The 23,217-nt window shown below is 29.8% G+C and overlaps 4 protein-coding genes across 4 annotated transcripts; 2 read left to right on the top strand and 2 right to left on the bottom strand.

Annotated features, from left to right (window-relative positions):
• The first annotated feature begins 107 nt into the window (after window positions 1–107).
• Window positions 108–1,009, top strand: LOC104644768 (uncharacterized). The gene is made up of 2 exons (XM_010315030.3): window positions 108–710; window positions 891–1,009. The coding sequence occupies exons 1-2, from the start codon at window positions 245–247 to the stop codon at window positions 995–997; spliced, it is 573 nt and encodes a 190-aa protein (XP_010313332.1). The 5' UTR covers window positions 108–244; the 3' UTR covers window positions 998–1,009.
• A 5,570-nt stretch (window positions 1,010–6,579) lies between these two features.
• Window positions 6,580–10,037, bottom strand: LOC101249043 (uncharacterized). Its single transcript, XM_004250973.5, has one exon. The coding sequence runs from the start codon at window positions 7,977–7,979 to the stop codon at window positions 7,020–7,022; it is 960 nt and encodes a 319-aa protein (XP_004251021.1). The 5' UTR covers window positions 7,980–10,037; the 3' UTR covers window positions 6,580–7,019.
• Window positions 10,038–15,482: 5,445 nt separating this feature from the next.
• On the top strand, window positions 15,483–18,247 carry LOC101248743 (pentatricopeptide repeat-containing protein At4g21065). The gene has a single exon (XM_004250972.5). It carries the CDS (start codon window positions 15,655–15,657, stop codon window positions 17,398–17,400), a length of 1,746 nt encoding a protein of 581 aa, XP_004251020.1. The 5' UTR covers window positions 15,483–15,654; the 3' UTR covers window positions 17,401–18,247.
• LOC101248450 (syntaxin-22) lies at window positions 17,495–22,866 on the bottom strand. Its single transcript, XM_004250971.5, has 7 exons — window positions 22,399–22,866; window positions 20,249–20,342; window positions 19,905–20,044; window positions 19,682–19,756; window positions 18,769–18,926; window positions 18,593–18,693; window positions 17,495–17,930 (listed from the first exon to the last, which is right to left on the bottom strand). Exons 1-7 carry the CDS (start codon window positions 22,584–22,586, stop codon window positions 17,865–17,867), a joined length of 822 nt encoding a protein of 273 aa, XP_004251019.1. The 5' UTR covers window positions 22,587–22,866; the 3' UTR covers window positions 17,495–17,864.
• Between the last annotated feature and the right edge of the window lie 351 nt (window positions 22,867–23,217).

Here is a 23,217-nt window from a genome sequence, read left to right as displayed (position 1 = left end):
TATTTATTTAAAAAAAAAAGGTGATTATATTTTATCCTAAAGTTTTATGATGCTGAAAAGAATATAATAAGTAACAAAAAGATAGAATATTTTAACCTGCAAATTGAAAAAGTTGATTCTTTGATTCCTCTTTTTTTTACAACCTTTCATCTATTATTACTTTTTTTGTATATTCACATAACTCCATTCTTGAAGTGTAAAAAAGATCAAATCTTGAATCAAGTAAGCAAAAAACAAACAAAACATGGAAATCTTGATCAAGAAAGTTCATTTTCTAGTCTTTTTGATCATTTTTATGAATTTTTCCTTTTCACAATCAACACAAATGTATTGTGGAAACATAAAGATTGAAGATCCATTTGTTACTCAAAACTCAAAAAATTCATCTTTCTTGAAGAGCCTTGTCCTTTGTAGATCAAACACTTTATACTTTAAAACTTCTCTTGATGGCCTTTTCCAAATCTCTTCAATTGATTACAAAAACAAACTTTTAACTATTTCTCATCCTTCTTTCTCTTGTTTGATGATTAATGATGTTCAAGAAATGAAATGTTCACATTATAGAAGAGTTTATAAAAATGTGAAAATTGAGTTAGGGACAAGGATATCTTGGGATGTTGATCATGTACCAAATCCTTGTGATGAGTGTAGAAAACCTCATGGGAATTGTGGAGTTGGATTGAGATGTCTTTGCCATATAACAGAATGTAGTAAGTTTACACATTTAGCCACTTTGGCTACAAAAATATATTTATATACATGTTTTATACACTAAATATACATATATTATACATCTGTGGGCTATTTTTTTTCTTCATTTTTTAGGGTGGGAGGTTGTTAAGTTAGTTTTACTTTTGTTTTAAACATCAAATTTTGTGTTTTGTATGCAGAGGTGGAGGTTTCTGTTGGTGCAATTAAGAGATCTAGTGGTACTATGCTCTTCTCTTTGCTTTTCTTGATTGTACTTTTGAATCATCTTGAAGGGGTTTTAATGTAGTTAAATTCATCACTATCATGTGTAAAAACAAAGATATATTTACTTTAACTTACTTTCTATGACAAAGAATGAGAATTTGGCATTTATGAAATTATTTGTTGTTATCTTGTACCGAAAGAATATGTTGGTCGAACTCGCTAAAAATATCACTAGGTTCTAGTGTGTGTCAAATAAGTAACTTTTTTGGAGGATTCAACACACAAGTGTGGATTCATTTATAGAGTCAGTGCAACATAGCTAAATAGTGTGATCGAGATCTGTCTTGCTCGGACTCTTTAAAAATACGAATAAATGTGTGTCAGATCCTCCAAAAAGCAACACTGGTGCATGACTAGACATTAGCTAAGAAAGTGTTTGATGAAGATTTCCAAGATGCTTCTTGTTTCAATATATGTCAAGAAGTGAAAATTACTAGTGGTGGGGTGCATTTTCCACTTAATTTGTATGAGCATGTGCTAAACTTTACTACTTGGAACACCTTATGGAACAAGTAGGGACATGATATACAGCCCTTTTTAGTGAATACATTGTTGAATTTAAGCTTTTCATCATGCTGTAAAGTTATGTCATTGTTTGCCTAAAGTTATATGAATCCACACTCTTTTTTCTTCATAGAATTATGCACCAAAAGTTCACGAGCAAGGTTTGTCCAAATACGATATAAAGAGATAACTTTACCTCCCACCCTCTGGTGTGGGACTCAACGGTGGGATTCAATACCCTAGGAGGCTAGGACACCCAAAACTGGATATCCAGAGTGTGGACAATATAAGGTGAAACAAGAATTGGATGAGTCTGACTCTGATGCTACATTGAATCTAACTCGATCTGAACGCTTGATCACGAGAAGAAAATTTATCCAAAACCATATAAGAAGACACTCCAACAAACCAATATGGTACTCAACAATGTGCATGTGGTAGGGACCAAAATTTGAGGCAAACAAAATGCAATATCATGTCTTGTGATCATAGAAGAATTGTCTTGTTGAGAGGTTGAAAACTAGAGAATTTATAGATGATAATATGTTCTTTGTTAAAATTGACTCTTTCATTGGGTAAAGTGCAAAAATATATACAAATATATATATCTATCCAATCAAATAACAATCATAATAAATTAATAACCTAATAAAAACGTGATAAACTAACCTATCATAACACGTTAAATCATGCGTAGAAAATAAAAGAAAGAGAATTTGGTGGGAATAATGATGAGTACTTTAATGGAGCTTGAGGGGCGCAAAGAGTTCATCTAAATCCCTTCTGGTTTCTTCGTATATTTATTTCGCCGTAACTGAAAATTCCAATTGGATTGTTGGTGGTAATTCATGACCTAACAAAAAAACATTTTTTTGTTGTTTAATTGCAAAATCAAACTTTAAAAAATAGTATTATATGAAATTATAGGGAGAAACTTTTATCTATTTTTGTCAATTAATCTATTTGGGCTTTTCTAAAGCCTCCCCATGAGTCAATTTGATGTAAATAACACTGACTGATTTACACAAAGTATAAAGTGAGAGAGGCGAGGGAGAGTGGCGAGCGAGATTTTTGGGAGAGAGGCGATGGTGAAGTGTTTGTTAGATATTAGAATTAAATGAAAATGTGGTAATAACGTTTAATTTGAATTTATAGTTTGATATTTCATACAATATTCCCTTTTTTAAAATACACCGTCAAATTTGAGTGAAAATTATTAAATTGTCCAAATATATATATATATATATGAGATTCTGTGTCAGCATGAGCCCAATACATGTTATTGTGTCAGTCTTAATTTGTGTGATACAGTTGAAATTAGAGAATCATTTAAAAATAATTACTATGATTTTAGATATTCTAAAAAATTAAATTAATTTTGTAGCTTTTTGTTTAGAAGTTAATCAATTTCTCAAAATTAGATCAAAACTAATAATATTCAACATATTGGTCTAAAAAGTGGCCAACTTCTAAAAATAAAACCACAAAAAATAAGAAAAGTAAACCAAAATAATTGTCCACTAAATTGATTAAATTAAAAATAGGTAACATGTGTATAATATTTGTATAATCAATGTATAATAAATCTATCTGGCTATTCGTATAAAAATATCCTAAACTAAAATAACGATCTATCATGAATAACACATCTTAATTGACCATATTTGAAATTATTCATAACCTAACTCGTTCAAGTAGTAAATTTAAATTCTAACTTTACCTCTGCTATCGATACCAAATTGCGTACTCTGGTAGGAGAGAAAAATAATTAATAACTTGATTTAGTATTCGACCAAATTATGTTATTATCATTTCTTGATTCATTAGTAAGCTAATTTTATTTCTATCTTTAATAATAGGAATTCAATTTCATCTTTTTTTTTTCTTCTCCCTTTTCATGATCTTTCCTTAATTCTATAAGCGGGATTTAATCGAATAGAATATATGTAGACTTTATAAAAGAAATTATTTGTATTTGATGTTTGAACCAAATCGATGATACACAAAAGTACTACTCCCGCTTCGTGTATATAATGAAATTTTGAAATAAATTTGTGAAAAGAATGAGAAATAATATTACTTAATGATTTATCAAGTTTGATATAGAAATGTCCTCGAAAATAAGAAGTTTTGATCCAAAACAGATAATATAATTAATAGTAAGTTAACACCCATGTGACGTATCTATTAGGTTTTTATCTCAAATGAGAATGATTTTGCTCACTATACATGTCGTTTTATCACTATAAAATTCAGTGTTCGATATTTGCTTTGGAGCTCCTATTCTTATATACATGCATTAAAAAATATATGTTGGATATTTACTAAAAGTTCACCAAATATTTATAATACTTGACGGTTAATATTATTATTATTATTATTATTATTATTATTATTATTATTATTATTATTATTAACTTTAAGTTGTTGTAGGAATCCAAATAAAAGTTAGATCATGTGAATTCAATTTTACTCGATTAATTTGAATTTACATCGTGATCATATAATATCATTAAAGGCAACATCCAAATATAGAAGTTGAGTAGTATAATTTTAATACAACAATATTTATATGTTGATATATAGTGTAAAAATGAGAAATTTTCAGCAGTATTGAAAGTGAAACAACATTAAATTTGTCTTGGTGGCCCATATTGGTATTAAGGTGTTTAAGAAAAATAAAAGAATTACACAAAATGGAAAAAAACAATTCACAACCAACTTTGATAAATTGATGTGTTCATTCACTTAGCAAAGTTGATATGTATATCAAGTATATGAGGTTATTTTTTTTAGAACCAATTTGAATTTATCGTGAATTGATTAGTTTTACGTGAATTGTTATCAAATTAAAATCTTTTTTATTTATTTGATTTTGAGGCGGTAATGTTAGCAAGCTGACACTGGCGGAGTTCAAAAGAAGAAACTATGATGAGTTATATGAATCGATTCACAAGTTCAATATCAATGGTTTGATTTCTAGTGGTAATACATAGCAAATCTGTGTATATATCATCTACGAATACACAGTATCGAAGATGTTAAAAAGGGATGAGGTGAATCTAAATAATATACATGAAAGAAGTCGTAGCCTAAACCCACAATTTATTTAATTGCACGGTTTGTCCTTTAAATAGATTGATTTTTAGTTTTTGTCTATAAAAATCAAACTTATGTCTAGTCGGGTATACATCCTTAAGGGCGTGGGGCACGACTTGTGAAGTATTGTGATGTGAAAATATAAATTTATGTCTGACAAAAAAAAGTTATTTATTATTAGGAGTAAAAATTTAAGACCAACACGAAATAGAGAGAAAAGTGGAAATGACCCGATTCATTTGTCCCTTGGACTACATTATCATTGAGCCCAAAAACAAACTTATCATGTGAACTTGCATTATAAAAAGACTTCACTTCGTATTTCATTTCGACTTAAAATTTATCTAAGGTACCACATACATTTATTTTTCCGAACCTATCAATTCTTCTTTTTAACCTGTCCTCATCGATCCATCCTCTATCATAGACGTTACATAGCCAATCTCGACTTGTTTAAAATTAAGATATAACAATCACTCTAGTGGGTACCATACCAATTAAAATATGGGGTTCATAAAAAAAAATAAAAAATCAATTTTCATGTACTTTTCTTCTTATCAATAACAGACTGTCTGATGTATATAATTACAAGTTGTAATTTAATGAAGAAAAAGCCCCATTTTTATACATGGTCCACCCACCCCACCCCACCCCCCTTTGTCTCTAGGAGTTTTTTTTTAAAAAATCCGTTCTTCGACGTTTTATATTTTTTATTAAAGTATAATTGAATTTAGATTTACATCGAAATTCTTAAAGGGTAAAATACTTTCTGATAACGATAACTTCGTATTTATGAGATATAAATCTCAAAACCTCTTAATTAAGAATGAAGAAGTACTTATCACTCGACTACGACTTTTTGTTGGTTGTCTTTAGGAGTTGTGTACTAATTTGCCAGTGAAACTATAGTCAGTATTGTTCAGACAAAAACTACAAAAAAAAACTTGTGATCCTTCATTATTATTGCTGCTGGCTACAGTACCACTTTTTTTTTTTTCATATTAAATTTTGGTGTATCTTTGTGTATCTACACATAATTTAATATTGTCATGATATTTCCAAAATAAATTTTAAAGTTTATGAATTTTCAGAAATCGAGGGAAATTGAACCATCGTCAAAGAGGACAATAAAGTTTAAGTGAGTATTATCGTTGCACCAAAAGCCTACGAAGTCATTTTATTCTCCAAACATACTTCTTACTATAACTGCGAGTGATGACAGAGTCAGAATTTTCGTTCGGATGAATTAAAATATAGAGAAGTAAAACACATTAACTAAAAAAGTTACGAGAATTAAATATCTAATATATAATGTATATATGTTAAATAGTTTTGACTTTATATATACAATTTAATTTTTTCGATAAAAATATTTTTAAAAAAAACTTTACGTCCCTAGTTTCGGAAATACGAATCAATGAATCAAATTTCCCTTTCCCCACCAAGGGGCGGACTATAGTTTCACTTATATATTCAATGTAATCTAATAATTTTGTGTTCGATCATATATTTGCATTATAGATTTTAAATTTTATAATATTTATTCAAAATCGAATAATCTATTTTTTTTTATAGAAATTAAAATATATTATCATAAAATCCTGACTCCACCTCACGTGATTCTAACATGAAGGAAATCATTATCAATTGATTCTAAAAGCCCTACTTGTCTTCTTAAAGCTAATAGCACTCACAACTTTTAAATCAATTGGAAAATCCAAAAGCACAAACTAAACAACAATTTTGCATTCAAATTTTATACTATTGGTATAAGATGCCTTCTTTTCTTCTTTTTTTTTTTATCTACACATCCACTTTGATAAATTCAAGAAAAAGGGAGTATTCTCCAAAAAGTAGTTTTAAATTTTTAAAATTAATTAAATGAGGAAGCGGTTTATAATTCTGAAAAATTATCTATAGTTTTTAGTAAAGATTAAAAAAGGAAAACTAAATATGCTAAGTCAGATATTAAAATTTATCAATAACCGAAAGATCAAAAACTCTATGAACTTCTTAAATTATACTATATATATAAAAAAAAGTTACATTCATTCTAACTAGGTCAATCAAAAGAATAAGTCTTCTCCCTTTCTTCCATTTTTTTTTCTTTTTCTTTCCTGATAGATTTAATATAAACTCATACAAATCTATAAATTAAAATAAGAAATCTAAACCAAAAAAAAAAAGGTTTAAAGGGGTAAAAAAAAGAAATTATCTAATAATTAAATATATAATAAAAGAGAAGAAATTAATCACCTTTCAATTATTTGCTCTTATACTATTCAGAATTGTTGTTCGATGAATAAAATTTCTTTCTTCATCCATAACTATAACGAAACTCCAGGTTCAAATTCAAGTCTTTGTAAAAAGCGTTCCTCAGATATTAGGAACGCAAAATTGGTATATCGAACACCAGATAAACGAAAAAAATCGAGAAGAAATCATGTGGTCTTACTTGCATAGATCATGAATGAGAACTCAACTTTATCTTGATTCTTGTGCATCAACTTGTCTCTATCTTCTAACCACAATCTACTATCCAATCCACTTCTTGTCCTAAACATAAAAACAGCACAACCAGAGTTTGTTGAATCAAAGAACCAATCATGAACATCCCACATAACATCCACAAACAAACCATCCAAAAAAATACTTTGATTTCCCCTAAAATTCCATTGTAATCTCTTCACTCTAATCACCATCTTTTTATCAATACAAATTGACAAAACAGGATAATTATGTTGTTCTTGTTGATAATGAATGTTTTTTCCTTCATTTTCACCCTTACAACTTATCAAAATATCATGTTTTGATCCATTCTCACAAAATTGTGCCCTTGTTGAGTAAATTGTGTGGCCTACAAAATGTTCTTGTCTTGACACTAAACTAAATTTTGCAATTGAAGTACAACAATTCTTGAATATCTTTTCTTCAATATCATGACCAAGGCTTAGTACAATTTGAGAATCAAATGTAACAACAACACAGTACTTATCAATTGGTTCTACACCAAACATGTTGTTGTTGTTGCTGTTGTACCTAGCATCACATAAATCCCAGAAAACTTCAATTTTTTTACGATCATCATCATCATCAGAATCAAACTCGATTGATTTCTTCCCCTTTTTCTTCTTCGAAATCGCGCTAATTTTGAAGGAATTTGAAGGATTATCACCAAATTGTATGTACAAAGTTTGTGACACATTTGTTTTGGACCATGAAACTATGATCAACAAATGTTTTTTATTGGATAAAATAACATTGTACAAACATGTAACATTGTTTTGTGTTGAAAGGGTAGTTGATGAATTTTGAGGAAAACAAGAAGTTTTTGAATAATAATTAGAACAAGAAGTAGTTTGTATTGCATTTTCACTAAAACAAGAAGCAAAATCTCTCATTTTTTTTTTATAAAATTGGGAACTAAGAGGAAAATGAAGAGAAGTGTTTTTATTTTTATTTTTTTGACCTTATTATAAATAGGAAGTTTCAGAGGAAAATGAAGTATAAATTCACTTTTCTCTGACAAGCACATGAAAAGTATTAAATACAATTTGTTTTCTTGTTTTTTTGTTTTATTATTTTTGTTTTTTTAGTTCTTTCTCTTTGTTGTACACTAAATTTCGAAAGTTAATGAGATGAGAAGAATGTCAAAGAAATTTATATTTCTTTAATTTAAGGCATATTATTTTTTATTTCTTGATTATTGATAAATTTTAATTTTAATCGATATGATATCAGACTCAATATCTCTATTTTTTTCTTAGTCCTTTGTGTAAAATATTTTGTTATATTTAAATTATTTTTAAAAATATAAATAATTACGGTAAATCGATAACGTAATCAATATCTCGCAAGTAGTTTTGAAAATATTGTGTACACTAACTTAACTTTTATTTTTCGCAAGTAGTTTTGAAAATATTGTGTACACAACTTAACTTTTATTTTTTAAAGATAGGAGAGTTTATTTCTGATATATTTTCAATTTAAGTAAAGAATAATTGAAAAAAAGACGCATCATATGATAATTGAAGCAGAAAAAATAACAAGAAATTCAAATAAAAAAATGTAAGTAATTTATATATAGCCAAGTGTGTTTAATTGGATATTATAATAACTAATTATAAAATTAAAAAATTTATAGATAATTGAGGGATGAAAAATGTTGTTAGCCCTTTAATTTATTATTTGTCTGCCAGTTCATCTGAGATACTACTATCAATTAAAAAAATGAATTTTAAAAAATTGTGGTTTTTTTTTATTATAGTATATGGAATTTAATAACTATATACTATATTTAAGTACATTGCTAATGAAAGTTTGACCAAGTAGAATTATTTATATATAAATTTGGTATAAATTGCATATAAGTTTCTATTTTATTCAGTTTCTTGTAACCTTAGAATTGATGATTGATAAGACAATTAATTAAGATATAATAATTCATATTCATTGAATTCTAAGTTTCTAAGAATATATAGAATAGAATTTAAATTTAGCTTCTATTTTTTTTAATATTGTAAATATAAAAAGTATTAGATAATCCCATATTCTATTAAGTAAAAGGAAATTGTGATTCAAAACTCATTTACTTAATTGAAATTTATTTCTACGTAATATTTAGCTATAAAATATTTTATAATAATGACTTATAATTACCTTACACTTAACTTTTTTTAAAAAAAAAATAGATCATGTAGGATTTGTTTTATTTTATCTCTCAAGAGTTGTTAGTTAGATAGAGACGTAGAGTTAAAAAAAACACTATTGAATAGGGTGAATTAAAATGTTAAAACGAGTTATATTGATATTATTTCTTATTCATTATTTGATTTAATGTATTCAGCAACAATTTATTTTTAATTATATTTATTCATATAATAGTAATTCTGATATTACTAATATTATAATTTGTTAATGTCATAAGCTCAGAATCCTATCAAATAATTAAATAGTAACATAATTAATACATGTATTATTTTTTTAATACGTCTTACGAAACGACCCCTCGATAAAAAAAAAGTTGAATGGGTGGACTAAAAAAGAATTAAAAGGATATAGTGGAAATGGTCCTACAAAATTAAAACCAAACTACTATCGACCCACCAACTTCTATCCCTAAAATAGTTACTACTAAAAATAATTAATAATAACACTTTTGGTCCCTTTTAAATATTTTCTAAAAAAATTCTACATTTGCAATTAATATTATTTTTAGTATCACTATTAATATGTTAAAATTAATATACTGAGAATTTAATTGCAAATAGCCAATAAGCTTCTTTTTTCTATTTTTTTTTTTTATGTTGGTATGGATAAATTTATTTTATTGTAGGTAGATGAAAGACACATTAAATTCTTTTGTAACCCCCATGAATCTATTAAATTTTAGATGAATAAAGTCCTTTCATATCACTCTAGTCTCCAACCCCACCCCCCCCACCCCTCCAAAAAAAAAACAAAAAAAAATAACTCCTAAGATTTTATAATATTAATAAAATAATATCTGATTTATATCATTACTGTTATTAAAATGGATCGACTTTGCCCTAATAGGCTAACGATAACAACAAAAATATTGAAACATTGTTTAGGGTCAAATTCGACCTTTCACCAAAATAATATAATTGAAAGTGCGCAAAAAAATATTAAAATGTTAATTTTGCACAATAAAAGTAATAATAATTTTTTTTTCAAAAAAAAAGAAGGTTAGAACATAAAGGAATTTAGAAACAATTAAGTTTTATTTAAAAAACTGTTAAAAAATTATCCATTAGAAAAGAGAAAAAGAAAGATAAAGGGAAAGTGAAGATTTAATTTAAATTTTTAATAGAGGGATTTAATAAGGTTAAAAAAAAAAAAGCTGCATAGTTTAAGAAAGAAGCTAAATTTGTAATGATAAAAGTGTATAAAAGTGGGGGGAAAAAATAATCTAAAGATAAAGGAAAAGAAAAGGCATTAGTCATATTTCAAAAATAAAATAAAATTGTAAGTGTAATGATTAATCTTTTAAACCTATTATTAGATTCTAATCATAATTACTTTTCATGTTTTTCTTAACACGAGATGCATTCATCAAGGTACATGAAAAAAAATAGACATTTTGCGAAATTCACGTGATACGTGTATGATTATGTGCTCTAAATGTGTCCGTCTAATATACGAATTTCAAGATTTATCCAGAACTATTGTTGTATGACTCAAACCTTATGTCTTGCACCTATTACGTATCGTTTTAGAAATCACCGCATGCTCTTCCCCTTTCTCGAAACTATCTTCTTCTATCTTACCTCTCCTCTCATCGCATTTTAAGTCTTTTATTGACTTTCAAATATATAAACTTTATTATAAAACAAAGATATTTTATAGTCCTAAAAAAAGGCATTTTCAAATAAACATGCGCAATTAAAATTACACTATATAGATATTAATTAATCGATCGTCAATAAAAGAAGGACAACATAAGCATTAAATATCATATTAATCGAACTTTAAAATAAATATCGACAAAAAAAAACACAAAAAGGTTAAAAGAGCAATTAGAGCTAAAGAATAATGGACCCCAAAATTGTAATTTAAGAGCTATTGCCCTACCACCATAAACAACAAAAATATAATGCACTAGCAAAAAAAAAATAGTACTAAAAAATAATGTACTCAAAAATTGGTTTGAAATAGGAATAAAGAGAATCAAATCTATTCAATTAATTATTTTGTTGTTGATTTACTAGACATAACATTGGGTCCAAGAATTTTTTTTTTTTTTTTGCCAATTGGTGCCTAGTGTCTATTATAAATTTGATTAATCTGAAATTACGTCGAAAAATTTCACTTAAAAATAAAATGTTTTAAGATGAATTCATATGAAGGACTTGAATTCGAAATTTTGTGTTTAAGGCTGAGGAGCATACCAACTATAGCCAATGTGACCTCTTAGACCATGACTTTTAGTTGGATAGATGGAATCCTATGTCGATATTCGATTTTTGATTTGATTATACTTAAAGCTTTTTTGAAAATCTCGTGTTGAGAAATAAAATACTTTTAATTTAAAATTAGTGATGTTATATTCATCGCTATTTAAATTTAGATATTGTTATGTATATCGAACATTTATAGAACTTTTATAATATTAGTATATTTTAATGTTATAATAATAATCATAGTTGTTTTTGGGTAAAGAATTAGGATTAATTATTATGATCAATTGCTTGTTAATTATAATAAGTCATCTTAAAAAAAAAATCCTCCCATTAATGTCAATGTTCAAATTCAAAGTCTTTATAAATAAAAAATTTATAACCATAGAATAACAAATGGAAGACACTAATAAGTAATGTAAATAAATAAATAAATACCTAATCAAAACTTAAGCCATCACAACATGAAAGAGTGTGCTGAATGTACTAGAACTTTGCTACAAATAATTTACTTTAAAGATTGGAAAGATCTAGAAGTTTTTTTATAAGAAATAAAATCAATTATGATAGTCTTTGGTAAAGAGGAGACTGGTGATCTGTTTCGAAAAATATTTTTCAATTTTTTCATAATCGAAAAAGTTGAAACTAAAAAAAATAAATTTCTCAGAAACAAAGAAAATGAATTCATCATGAAAGATGACTCTATATTCTTCAAAACCTATGATATGGAATTATATGGAAATATTATATCATGATTTGAGATATTTTAATATAAAATTAATTCACAAGTTTATATTTTATTAAAACAACCCCACAGTTATATTTACTGACCATTTATTTCGCATGTAAATAAAATTTATAATTATAACATTATTTTTTAAATCTATTATTCTCACCGACATAAAACTTATTATCACCGATCGCTTTAATTCACATTCACGATTGTTAAATAATAAAACTTTTAAGAGCCCATGAAAGATGTTTCATTTTTACTCAAATATATTGATAAGAAACGAAAGTTAGGTTGAAAGTTAGATTGAAATAATTATTTAAGTGGAGAATAAATAGCTTAGTAATAATTTATTATGCGATTTCATAATCTTTTATTTATTTGATAAGATTAAATAAACAATTGGTGCTATTTTAATAGTTTCAGACCTATTATGTTTATGAAAAAATATACAATATCAAAATTTTATATCGCATATCCAAATAAAACTTTAATTTCATCTCATAAATTAATATTATAATATTATACCATGATTTTATATTATTATACTATATTACTGCCATCTCTCATTTCTCATCCCACATATAACATGATAAAAATTATATATGAGAAAAATAGTAGACATTCAATAAAATAATTAAGATGTGCACATATAAACTTAATATCACTATAGTAAAAAAATAAAAAAATAAAAACAACTTGTCAAAGTTGATAAATGCTTTTTATTTTTTTTAAAAAAAAGATAAACTAACTTCCAAAATACTTCAAACACAACTGTTGTACTTTTTTCCTTTATTTCCATATATTTCATCTGTCCTCAAATGACATGTGAACTTTTGAAATAATAGTGAGTTTATTATTTTGGCTTTGTTAATTATGAAATAGACGAATTAAAATTTTAATATTTTAATTTTTTTAAGTAATTAATTGAGAATATAATAAATTTAAAAAATTGTCATTTCTTGATTTGTCGAAATGCACAAATAAAATGGGACAAACAGAATAAAGAAAATTAGATAAGTAATTAGGAGAAAATAGTTTGAAATATATATGTTATATCAATTCCAAAGTTTGTGCAGAACCTATTATTCATTTATAATATTTAATAGTGTATTTTAAAGATATATAGATATTTACGTTGACATCATAAATATTGCATCATATCTTTAAAACAACACTATTAAGTTGTCAGTAAATAATAAATTCTACCTAAAATTTGAGATTTTTACAATAATTTCAATTAAAATTTAAATATATTTTGAATTTTTTTCTTGACTAGGAATAGTTAGAAAAAGGATTTAAATGAAATTTCTTCGCTTTTAACCTTGTGGAATATCAAAATATTCGTTTCCAAAACCCAAGAAAAAACAAATCATCTTTAATTCACAACAACCAAAAATTCGAAAAGACTAAAACCAAAAAAAGTGTATTCTACGAACCATGCACCTTCCTAAAGTATGTCGAAAGATTGGTGCGAAATTATGATTTAAAGTTTAATCTCTTCGTAATAATTTAAGTTTGAGGTGTTTTACGCTTTTTAAGAAAAGTAGATTATTATATATCAAATATAATTTTTTATTTTTATTTTTATTAATTTTTGACAAAAATAACTAAACATTAATTGTAATAATTAATTTCAATACTAACTTAACAGGTAAAATTGGAAGAAGATTTTAAACGTAATTTTGAAAATTGAAAATTTAAGTTAATTTGAAAAAAAAAAGGCTCAAAGGTTAAGTTATTATGGAACGAAGGCAGTATGAATTAAGAATTTTAATTCTTTTGAATATAATTATTAGTAAATTTAATAAATATTTTAAGATAGATAGCATATTCAATAAAGGGAGCCCAAACAAAACATATGGTATGATATTAATCCTTGTACAGTTGTATTAGTATGGATATAAAGATTAACACAATGAGAAATCACGGGCAAAATTACCATTTGTCCCTTATAAGTTTATAATTACAAAAAATTTTCAAATGATACAATAATATAAGTGCTGATACATTAATTTGATATGCGAGTTACATTAATCGTTAAGTAAAATAAATTACATTTTATACATGATACACTAATCCGATCTACATTTTATACATGATATATTAATTTGATGCGCGAGATATATTAATCTAATGCACCAGATACATTATTTGATGCGCGAGATACATTAATTTAATGCGCTGATACATTAATAAAATGAGGGACTTTGGGAATTTGTAAAACTAATAGAGGATAATGGTAATAAGAGAACTTAAAGGTGAGATTTTATCATTTATCCTAAATTAAATTATATTAATTGATTTGTCCTTTTTTTTCTATGTGAATCCAATATTGTATTAATATTGGTATGATTACAAAAGAAATAATATACTATTTGGGTTTTTTGTAATTGGGCTTTTTATTTACTTTGAGATGGCCACATATGTAACGGCCCGTTATTAAAAGTGGCTAGAAATGAAGTGGGCTTACACCTTTTGGTGGATAAAAATCGCAAATATTAACCAATTTTCAATTATTTTAATAGGAAAATATTATTATCGTGAAGTTTTACAAATTAAAATTAAAATTTCGTGATATTTACTAAAAAAATAAAAATAAAGATGATGAGTTGACCTATTTACCTAAAGTTTATTTAACCACCAAAATTACTATTAAACAAAAATAGGATATTCATTTTCTTAAATGATCTTGAAAGACATTTTCCTTGTTATTTAAAATCTTGACATTGTTATTTTGTTATTTTAAATCTCGACATTGTTATTTCATATTATATAAAAATAATACCACCGTGTGACATAAATAATATTATGGTTGCATATAACGAAATTACAATTTAATCAAATTCGAAATGAAATATTCTAGTAACTTTAAAATGAGAGATTTTAAAGTTAGCTCAAAGAGAGAACAATCGATCAAACCATACTATAAGTCTAAGGTTTTGATTTCATCATTGTGGGATGTGCAACTCATCCATCATTCCCTCCTCCCGTCCAAATCCAGATATTCTATTCAGTCTAGTGTACGTATGTTTATGGACCAGAGTTATTTTCATTCTTGTAATTGTTCGAGCCACTAAGGAGGCCATATTAGAATTACTACTTCTCGAGAACCATAAGGGCTCAGATTGAATCACATCTAACTCTAATACCTTATCAAAATTGATCTCGAGTCTAACTCACCTCAAAAATTTGATCAAAGGAAAAAGGATTGTTCAAGCAATAAAAAAACACCATGGTTCTCGTCCTTCACCAATATTGAGTTCATTCCATTCATCATATCGCACATTGAACTAAAGTGTTCAAATGAAAATTACCGATAAGTTTAAAAAAACGTCAATATAATGATAAAAGGGTATTATGGTCATTATACTTGAGGATAGGAAAAATTATATAGAGATATAAGTTATCCTTTGTCTCTCTCAAATGGCTTCAGCCATGGATATATCAACAATGGCGCAAGCCATGCAGCTCCATGCCCGACTACTCAAATCGGGTCAAGAAGACCCAACCCATTTCCAAAATCTCAGCAAACTCTTCACTTTCTCCGCTCTTTCGCCGTCCGGTGACCTCACCTACGCCCGCCATATCTTAACCAATCTCCGAACCCCAAATTCATACTACTACAACACCATGATTCGTGCATATTCGGATTCTATTGACCCGACCCGATCTATCACCCTCTTCCTCTCAATGCATTGCAGAGAAGAACAACCCGGGGTTGTCGTACCCGGACCCGATAAGTTCACTTACCCGTTTGTACTTAAAGCTTGTTCGAAGTTACGGAATACCCAGATGGGGAAACAGATTCATGGGTTGATTTTCAAGTCGGGTTTGATATCGGACCGTTATGTGAACAATGCCCTTATCCATATGTATGCAGGTTGTGGTGATTCAGGTCTTGCTTTGAAGGTGTTTGATGAAATGTCTGAAAGAGATGTTGTTTCTTGGACTTCAATGATTGATGGTTTTGTTGATAATAATAGACCTATTGAAGCTATTAAGTTGTTTGAATTGATGATGGAGAGTGGCGTTGATCCGAACGAAGCTACTCTCGTTTCGGTTTTGAGAGCTTGTGCTGATACTGGAGCTTTAAGTATTGGGAAGAAAGTTCATAGCTTTGTGAAGGAGAAGGATCTTGGTATGAAGGCTAATGTTGGTACCGCGCTTATTGATATGTACGCGAAATGTGGGTGCATAGATGATGCACGACGAGTGTTTGATGAGACGATGGATAAGGATGTTTATGCTTGGACAGCAATGATATCTGGTCTTGCTAGTCATGGGCTATCGGAAGAGGCTATGGAACATTTTGAGTTGATGAAGAGTTGTAGTGTAAAACCGGATGAAAGAACGATGACTGCTGTTTTATCAGCTTGTAGGAATGCTGGTTGGATTGGTAAAGGATTGTATCATATAAGGAGTATGAAGAAGTATAAGTTAAGACCAACGATTCAGCATTATGGATGCATAGTAGATACGTTTGTACGTGCTGGACAGTTAGACGAGGCAGAGCAGTTTATCAGGAAGATGATGCCAATTGATCCGGATGTTGTGCTATGGAGGACGTTGTTATGGGGTTGTAAGGTTCACGGAGATGTTGAAAGGAGTAAACGCTTACTAAAGGACGTTGAGCTTTTGAAAATGGACTCTCGTGATTGTGGGAGTTATGTACTTCTTGGGAACGTCTATGCAGCCACAGGGAATTGGAAGGAGAAGGCGAAGATGAGAGAGTTGATGAATCAAAGAGGGTTAGTGAAGTCACCGGGGTGTAGCAGGATTGAGACTGATGGCAACGTCCATGAATTTACAGCTGGAGACTCCAGACATGTTGAAGCAGAACATGTTTACGCAAAATTAGATGAAATGGAACAAAACGTTAGAAGAGAAGGCTATGACCCTAAAGTTTCAGAAGTCTTACTTGAAATAGATGATGATGAGAAAGCATCTCAGCTTCTCCATCACAGTGAGAAACTCGCGGTGTCCTTTGGACTCATCAGAACTGACCCGGGAACTGTTATTAGGATAGTGAAGAACTTGAGGTCTTGTGAGGACTGTCATTCTTTCATGAAACTAATCTCAAAGTTATACCACAGAGAGATTATCATAAGGGATCGTATACGTTACCATCATTTCAAGGATGGTGAATGTTCTTGTGGAGATAGATGGTGATTGTACGAGTAGTTGTCGTTGAGAAAATGTACCAATAGTTTGTTTATTGCTCAATTTTGAAGGACTAGAGATCTTGATCTTTCTGCAATTGTTGTTTCACAAAAAACACTCTTTACTTCTTATAGACAAACCTGTTAATAGTGTCATTACAAAGCAGCAACATACCTAGCAACCTAAACACCAAATTTACAATATTAAAAACAAACCCTATACAAAACTTCCCTTTTTTTGCACGACCAAAGATTCGAGGTAGCACAGTTTTATGCCAAGCCAGGCTCAGCATTCAAACAACATGAGTCACAAAGATATCTTCCTGGCTTAGTTTAGGATGATGCTCTAGAGCAAAAACATATGCAATGTAAACCTACAAGTGGGGTTTGGAGAAGGTAGGATGTACGCGGACCTTACGTTTTACCTTTGTGGGCTAGAGAGGCTGTTTCTAATAGAGTTTCGAAATCTTCAAATCAAGCTGCAAGTACTATAATAACAATAAGGAGCACAATTCCAAAAATCACCAGGAGTAAGCAGGTCTGCAGAAATCGAAGTATAATATGTCAAAAATCTACAGACAATAAATTATTCAGTTCGAGGAAAATAACGTGGAACGAGATTTTCTCTCTCCGATTATCTCCTACAATAAGATAAGAGGTAAGAAGCAAGGAAGCATGCACCTATAAGACATGGAAAGGTATCCAGAAAGCACAGTAACAGCTATGATGTGCACAAAGTGAGAAGGGAACAGAATCACGAGTTCAAATTCGCAGATACCAGGTAGCAGATGAGGATGATGTAAAATTGGAGTGTAATTGCATTTTTGAATATTAAAGAACTTCACAAAACCACTTGATATATTCTCAAACTTTGAAACACATAACCTAACCACTAATTCTTTCCACATATTTCGTCCCTTTTCTCATTTTCTGATACATCAACAAATAAACTCGAGCAATTTCATGACTTGACTTGTTAAGATGAAATTTCAAAGTCAATCACTAGCCGTTCGCGAGGACTCTTCACTTTTGATGCCACGCCGTGTCGGATTCTTCCAAAAATACAGTACTTTTGGAGAATCCAACACGTGCACGTTGACATTTTTGAAGAGTCGAGGTAACATAGAGTACTACATGCTTAAGCACACCAAACCCGCACTTTTGTCTTTATTATGAAGAAGTGTGAAATATGTCAGATTTACCAGAGATGAATTTGATCTTTGGGTCTTTGCAGCTTTAGCAAGTTGTGTTCTCCCTTGTGCAGTTGCAGCATGAGAGTTCTCAATGTTGGAACCAATATCATCTAAAAAGAAACTGCAAACATCAATATATGTATTCCTATGTACCGAAATGCTAAAATGAAAGAGAGTGATTATACCAATCATGGTTCCTTGCTCGTGAACAAGCACGGCAAGATCCTTGAAAATATCATTCACTTCACCTATCTGTTGTTGTACTTCTTGTATTCCCTGGTCTCTTTCCTCTATAATAGCTTCATTAAATGAAATCTCATTGTCCAAAAGAACAACCTCTTGCCTGCAGCAGAGGGATGTGGAAGATAAAACAGAAACTAAATATCACGAAGCCAGAATTTGTAATAAAAGAAGATATGTTAAAGGGGGTAAAATCGTTGATCTTATATGACACTTGCATCACAATATACTTTCATTTAATGTGCCTGAGATCTAAAATTTGTAACTTCAGCATGTTGTCATTGCAAGCAAATTACACTGGCTGTCAGTTCTCATTTTAAGGGTGAATTACAGTTATCATCATCTGACTTCCCATCGTTGATGTTTGTGACAAATTAAAGAATACCTAAGGAAAAAAAAAAGGAATAACATACCATGTCTTCTCATAAAAGTATTAGGAGCCCCATTCACATTAACATCAACTTTGCCTTAAGTGTATTTTCGAAAAACTTAAGTTTGTTTCAGAAAAATCTCAGTTAGATTCAATCATATTTGACACCTCTTCCGAACAATTTGTCTTTGCAGAAAATTTACAATATTTTACGTCGTGTTGCATAAATGTAAATCACCAAAGTTCCAACACCTAATCGCAAAGCTTGAAATGTCATCTGATTTCTCTACACACCAAAGAATCCTCCATCTAATTTACAATAGACCAAAAAGTCACCTTGAATCGAAATTTAAAGACCAATTTCATTTCCTTGTGCATCAAGAAATTGACAACAATCTTGCTGGTAAATTTTAGTATTTAATTGAACCATCGGCACAACAAAATTATGAGAGAAAGCATCAAAGTGTACTAATTGTAGGCTATTTTACCTTCTAGATTCCACAAGTAGAGCTCGCTGTTCTTGACTTTTATCTGAAGAGACATCTATCTCACTGTTTGTGTAACTGTTCACCAAAAGAGGATGAAGTTTTATTTGAGAATATCAAACGGCAAGTTCAATTATTGAGATACAAGTTGCTTTTAATGTACTTCTTCATATTTCTAACTAGGTTACTATAAGTAAATTCCAGTAAAGTATAACCCATCACTTACCTAGAAGGAAGAACTGCTTGGGGAACAAAAGGTGAATATGACGTTTCCCTCTCAGCAGCAAGCCTCTGAGCTTTTTGAAACTCCTTCAATACAGCTTGAAAATCTTTAGCAAGCTTCGCATCTGTAATTTTCTTGCTAGCCTGAGAACAAAAGAATGAATTCACATTATAAGTAAAAAAGGGAGGTGTAAGAAGAGCAAGAAATAGAAACAAGGCTGGCAAATGTTTAAAATATAAAAAATTGTAATGAGAGAAGATGAATATATGTTTTGCACATACATATCAAAGTGCAGAACCCCCAAGACAAAGACAGAGAAACAGAGGAGAGCACTTTCTGAAACTTACACTGACTTCAATTCGATGATCTGTTTCGCTGGCTTGCTTAAGTTTAGCAGAAGTATCTTTCACTAATTGCCCAATATGTAGTCTTGTCTTGTGCCTGCAGTTGAGAAAATCAGCACAAGTACCAAACAATTTTGAAATTATTTTAATCTAATTATACCCATTATGGAACTACAAGTAGTTTGTCACCTTTCAGCTCATCAACACACTATAATTGTTGCTGCGGCATTAAGTTGGGTATGGGATTACAAAAGTTGGACTGCAAAGCTGGAATTAAATATCTGCTTAAGCAATGATTCAACATGCAATCTCAAATCCCAAAGATCAATACATTGCCTTAACCCACCCTACAAACTGCTTCTTTTTCCTTGTTACCAACCCATAACTTAGTCCTCTATTCACACTGGGAAAAGGGCAAGACATTCACCCTGTTCAAGATGAAGGCATTTCACAGCCAACCCTTGCAGTGCTATCCCACTTTTTCAAAAATTATTTTGGTGTCACAGGGCTATGGCACCTATTCACCAAATTACCTAAATGATATTCTGAAAAGGAACTGCTAGGACAAAAATCATCACCATAAACATGTAAACATGAAACGATTATTCATATCACCTAATAGAAGCACTGTGTTAGACAGATCTGGACTATGTTTCTTACCATTTTTGGTGTTTTCTGGATCATGCCATGATGCATAAAACTTGCCCTGTGCAGATGGGATGAACAGTCAAATATCAGAGGAGAACAGACATTATTGGATTGCTATCACCTGGCCCCTGCTTGCGTTCTATGCTTTACTTACCCATACCTTTAGCCGATTTAGCTCTTAATACAGGGTCATTCAAGTCAGCTTTTTTTGTTATTGGGATGACAGAGAGGAAGAATAGATGTTTTAATGACAAGAGAGACGGCATAGAACAAGTTAGGTGTTTGGAAAATGTGTGTCTATGGTGTAGGAAGGCTCATATATCTGACTTACTACTAGATCTCTCATCTCTTTTTTTAAATAACCATGGTGTCCAAGCCAGCTAGAGCGCACCTAAACTTATTTCACGGCGTACCTTTTACCTCCTACCACCAGGTACTGGGTAACTCAATCTACCAAGGCTAGGACAAAGGAGAAGAAATCGTGGGTAACTCAATCTACCAAGGCTAGGACAAAGGAGAAGAAATCGCCTAGTGTTTTTGCTTCCGTTGGGATTTGAACCTGAGACCTCATGATTCTCAACCCACTTCATTGACTCACTATTAGATCTCTTGTACTCCTTCAGTATTTAGCAGGATGTTCCTCTTTCTGATGTACTTATTTTGGTATCTTCTAGGTACCTTATCATCAGAAATAATAATAATAATAGCTTTTTCTAGTGCTATATATATATATATATATATATATATATATACACACACACATGAATTCACTATGGTAAAGGATTTTGAAGAGACAACAGTTAACTAATATTGTCATTATGCTGCTTATGATTAATTACTCAACTTGCACGCTTTACGTCAGTGAAGCACATGTACCACTTTTAGTAAACATGAAACCTTCTTGTTTTTTGTGTTTCACGCTCATATGCAAGCGGACTTCCATAAGGCATATGCATTGCAAATCAAAACTTCTTTTCATACTATCTCCTTAGAGCAGAAAACATGCTTTACCATCTATCACTAAACACATATCCTATACCTGCAAATTGTTTCTGATAAAAAAAAGGACAAAGTAGATGGTCCATTTCTTCTACCTACAATAAGTTCATCACCCCACGTATAGGTTTGTTCTTTTCTCTTCTCCTTCCAAATGTCTCCCTCCAGAGTCCAGACTGTCTATTTTTCCAAGTATACAAGATATCACACTCGGTAAATTTTCCAACATAAATAAGAGGCTGCCATTTCGCATGCATGAAAAGCTCTTTGTTCACATATACAACAACATACCAAGTGTAATCACACAAGTGGAGTCTGGTATAAGCTTTATGATGTACGCATACCTTATCTCCTACTACATTGCTAATGATTCTTAAAAGGCTATAAATCCAGAAAAAAAATCAACTCAATTATACCTCAACTATCAAATCCTATCAAAATCTATGCAAGGACAATAACCAAAAAAAAAACTCATTTTTACTAATCAAATATCAGATAGAAAAACTCACAACTTGTCACGTAGCTCCGGGGTATCCTTAGGGGTACCTAGGGTATTAACCAGTCTCTGAAAAGTGGAAACGGCGGTGTTGATCTGGAAAATTCCAGAGGCCAAAGCTTGAGTGGCGTCTTGCTTCCCGTTGACATTGCTCCGACGAGGACCCGATGATCGACCGGAATCTAGATCTTGAAAGCTCATTTCTTCGAATTTTGATCAAAATTCAGAAATCCAAAACCTAAATTCGGCGAAAATGGAACAAGAAATTGGAGAAGAGAGATTGGATTCGTGCAACACGTTTAAATGCTTCTTCTTTTTTTTTCCTATTGGGTGTTTCGCTACAGTTCTATTAAATCTGAATTTACGAATAGCTTATAATTTTGTTATACAAAAAAGTGCTCTTTATCATATTTAAACTCAAAATCGTGTTTATATAAATTGTATTGTTCTCTAACTTTACATAATATCACGCATTCAGAACAATAAATTTACAAGAAAAGTTGAATATAATAAATAAAGATAAAATAAGAAAAAATAACTAAAATAACGATACGATCACACGCTAAATCGATCCTTATATAAAATAAAATTTTTCATCGTTACTTAATAATACAATACGGTATAACTCAAGTAACGATAAAAAGATTTGTTTAAACTAATCATATAGTACGATACAAAAGGTAACAAGCAACTAAACAAGATATGAGAGAGGAACAGTTTCATCTACGGGTGATGGAGTGTTAACTATATACACGAATAATAATTATTAAACTATTTTAGTGAAATTTTGTACACTATTTCTTGGAAGAGAACTAAAACAAGAAAAATTAGT

Source organism: Solanum lycopersicum, chromosome 11 (genome assembly GCF_036512215.1).
Source record: "Solanum lycopersicum chromosome 11, SLM_r2.1".
NCBI classification, from domain to species: Eukaryota; Viridiplantae; Streptophyta; class Magnoliopsida; order Solanales; family Solanaceae; genus Solanum; species Solanum lycopersicum.
The sequence above is the reverse complement of the archived record's forward strand: the minus strand, read 5'-3'. Positions and strand labels throughout refer to the sequence as shown.

Bases quoted from the DNA above. Each gene is read 5' to 3' on its own strand.
- LOC104644768 (XM_010315030.3), top strand. From the start codon at position 245: ATGGAAATCTTGATCAAGAAAGTTCATTTTCTAGTCTTTTTGATCATT. The intron at 711-890 runs GTAAGTTTACAC...TTTTGTATGCAG, and splicing joins TTGCCATATAACAGAATGTA to AGGTGGAGGTTTCTGTTGGT.
- LOC101249043 (XM_004250973.5), bottom strand. From the start codon at position 7,979: ATGAGAGATTTTGCTTCTTGTTTTAGTGAAAATGCAATACAAACTACT.
- LOC101248743 (XM_004250972.5), top strand. From the start codon at position 15,655: ATGGCTTCAGCCATGGATATATCAACAATGGCGCAAGCCATGCAGCTC.
- LOC101248450 (XM_004250971.5), bottom strand. From the start codon at position 22,586: ATGAGCTTTCAAGATCTAGATTCCGGTCGATCATCGGGTCCTCGTCGG. The intron at 19,757-19,904 runs GTAAGTGATGGG...TTTGGTGAACAG, and splicing joins CAAGCAGTTCTTCCTTCTAG to TTACACAAACAGTGAGATAG. The intron at 17,931-18,592 runs GTAAATCTGACA...CGATTTCTGCAG, and splicing joins AAAGATCAAATTCATCTCTG to ACCTGCTTACTCCTGGTGAT.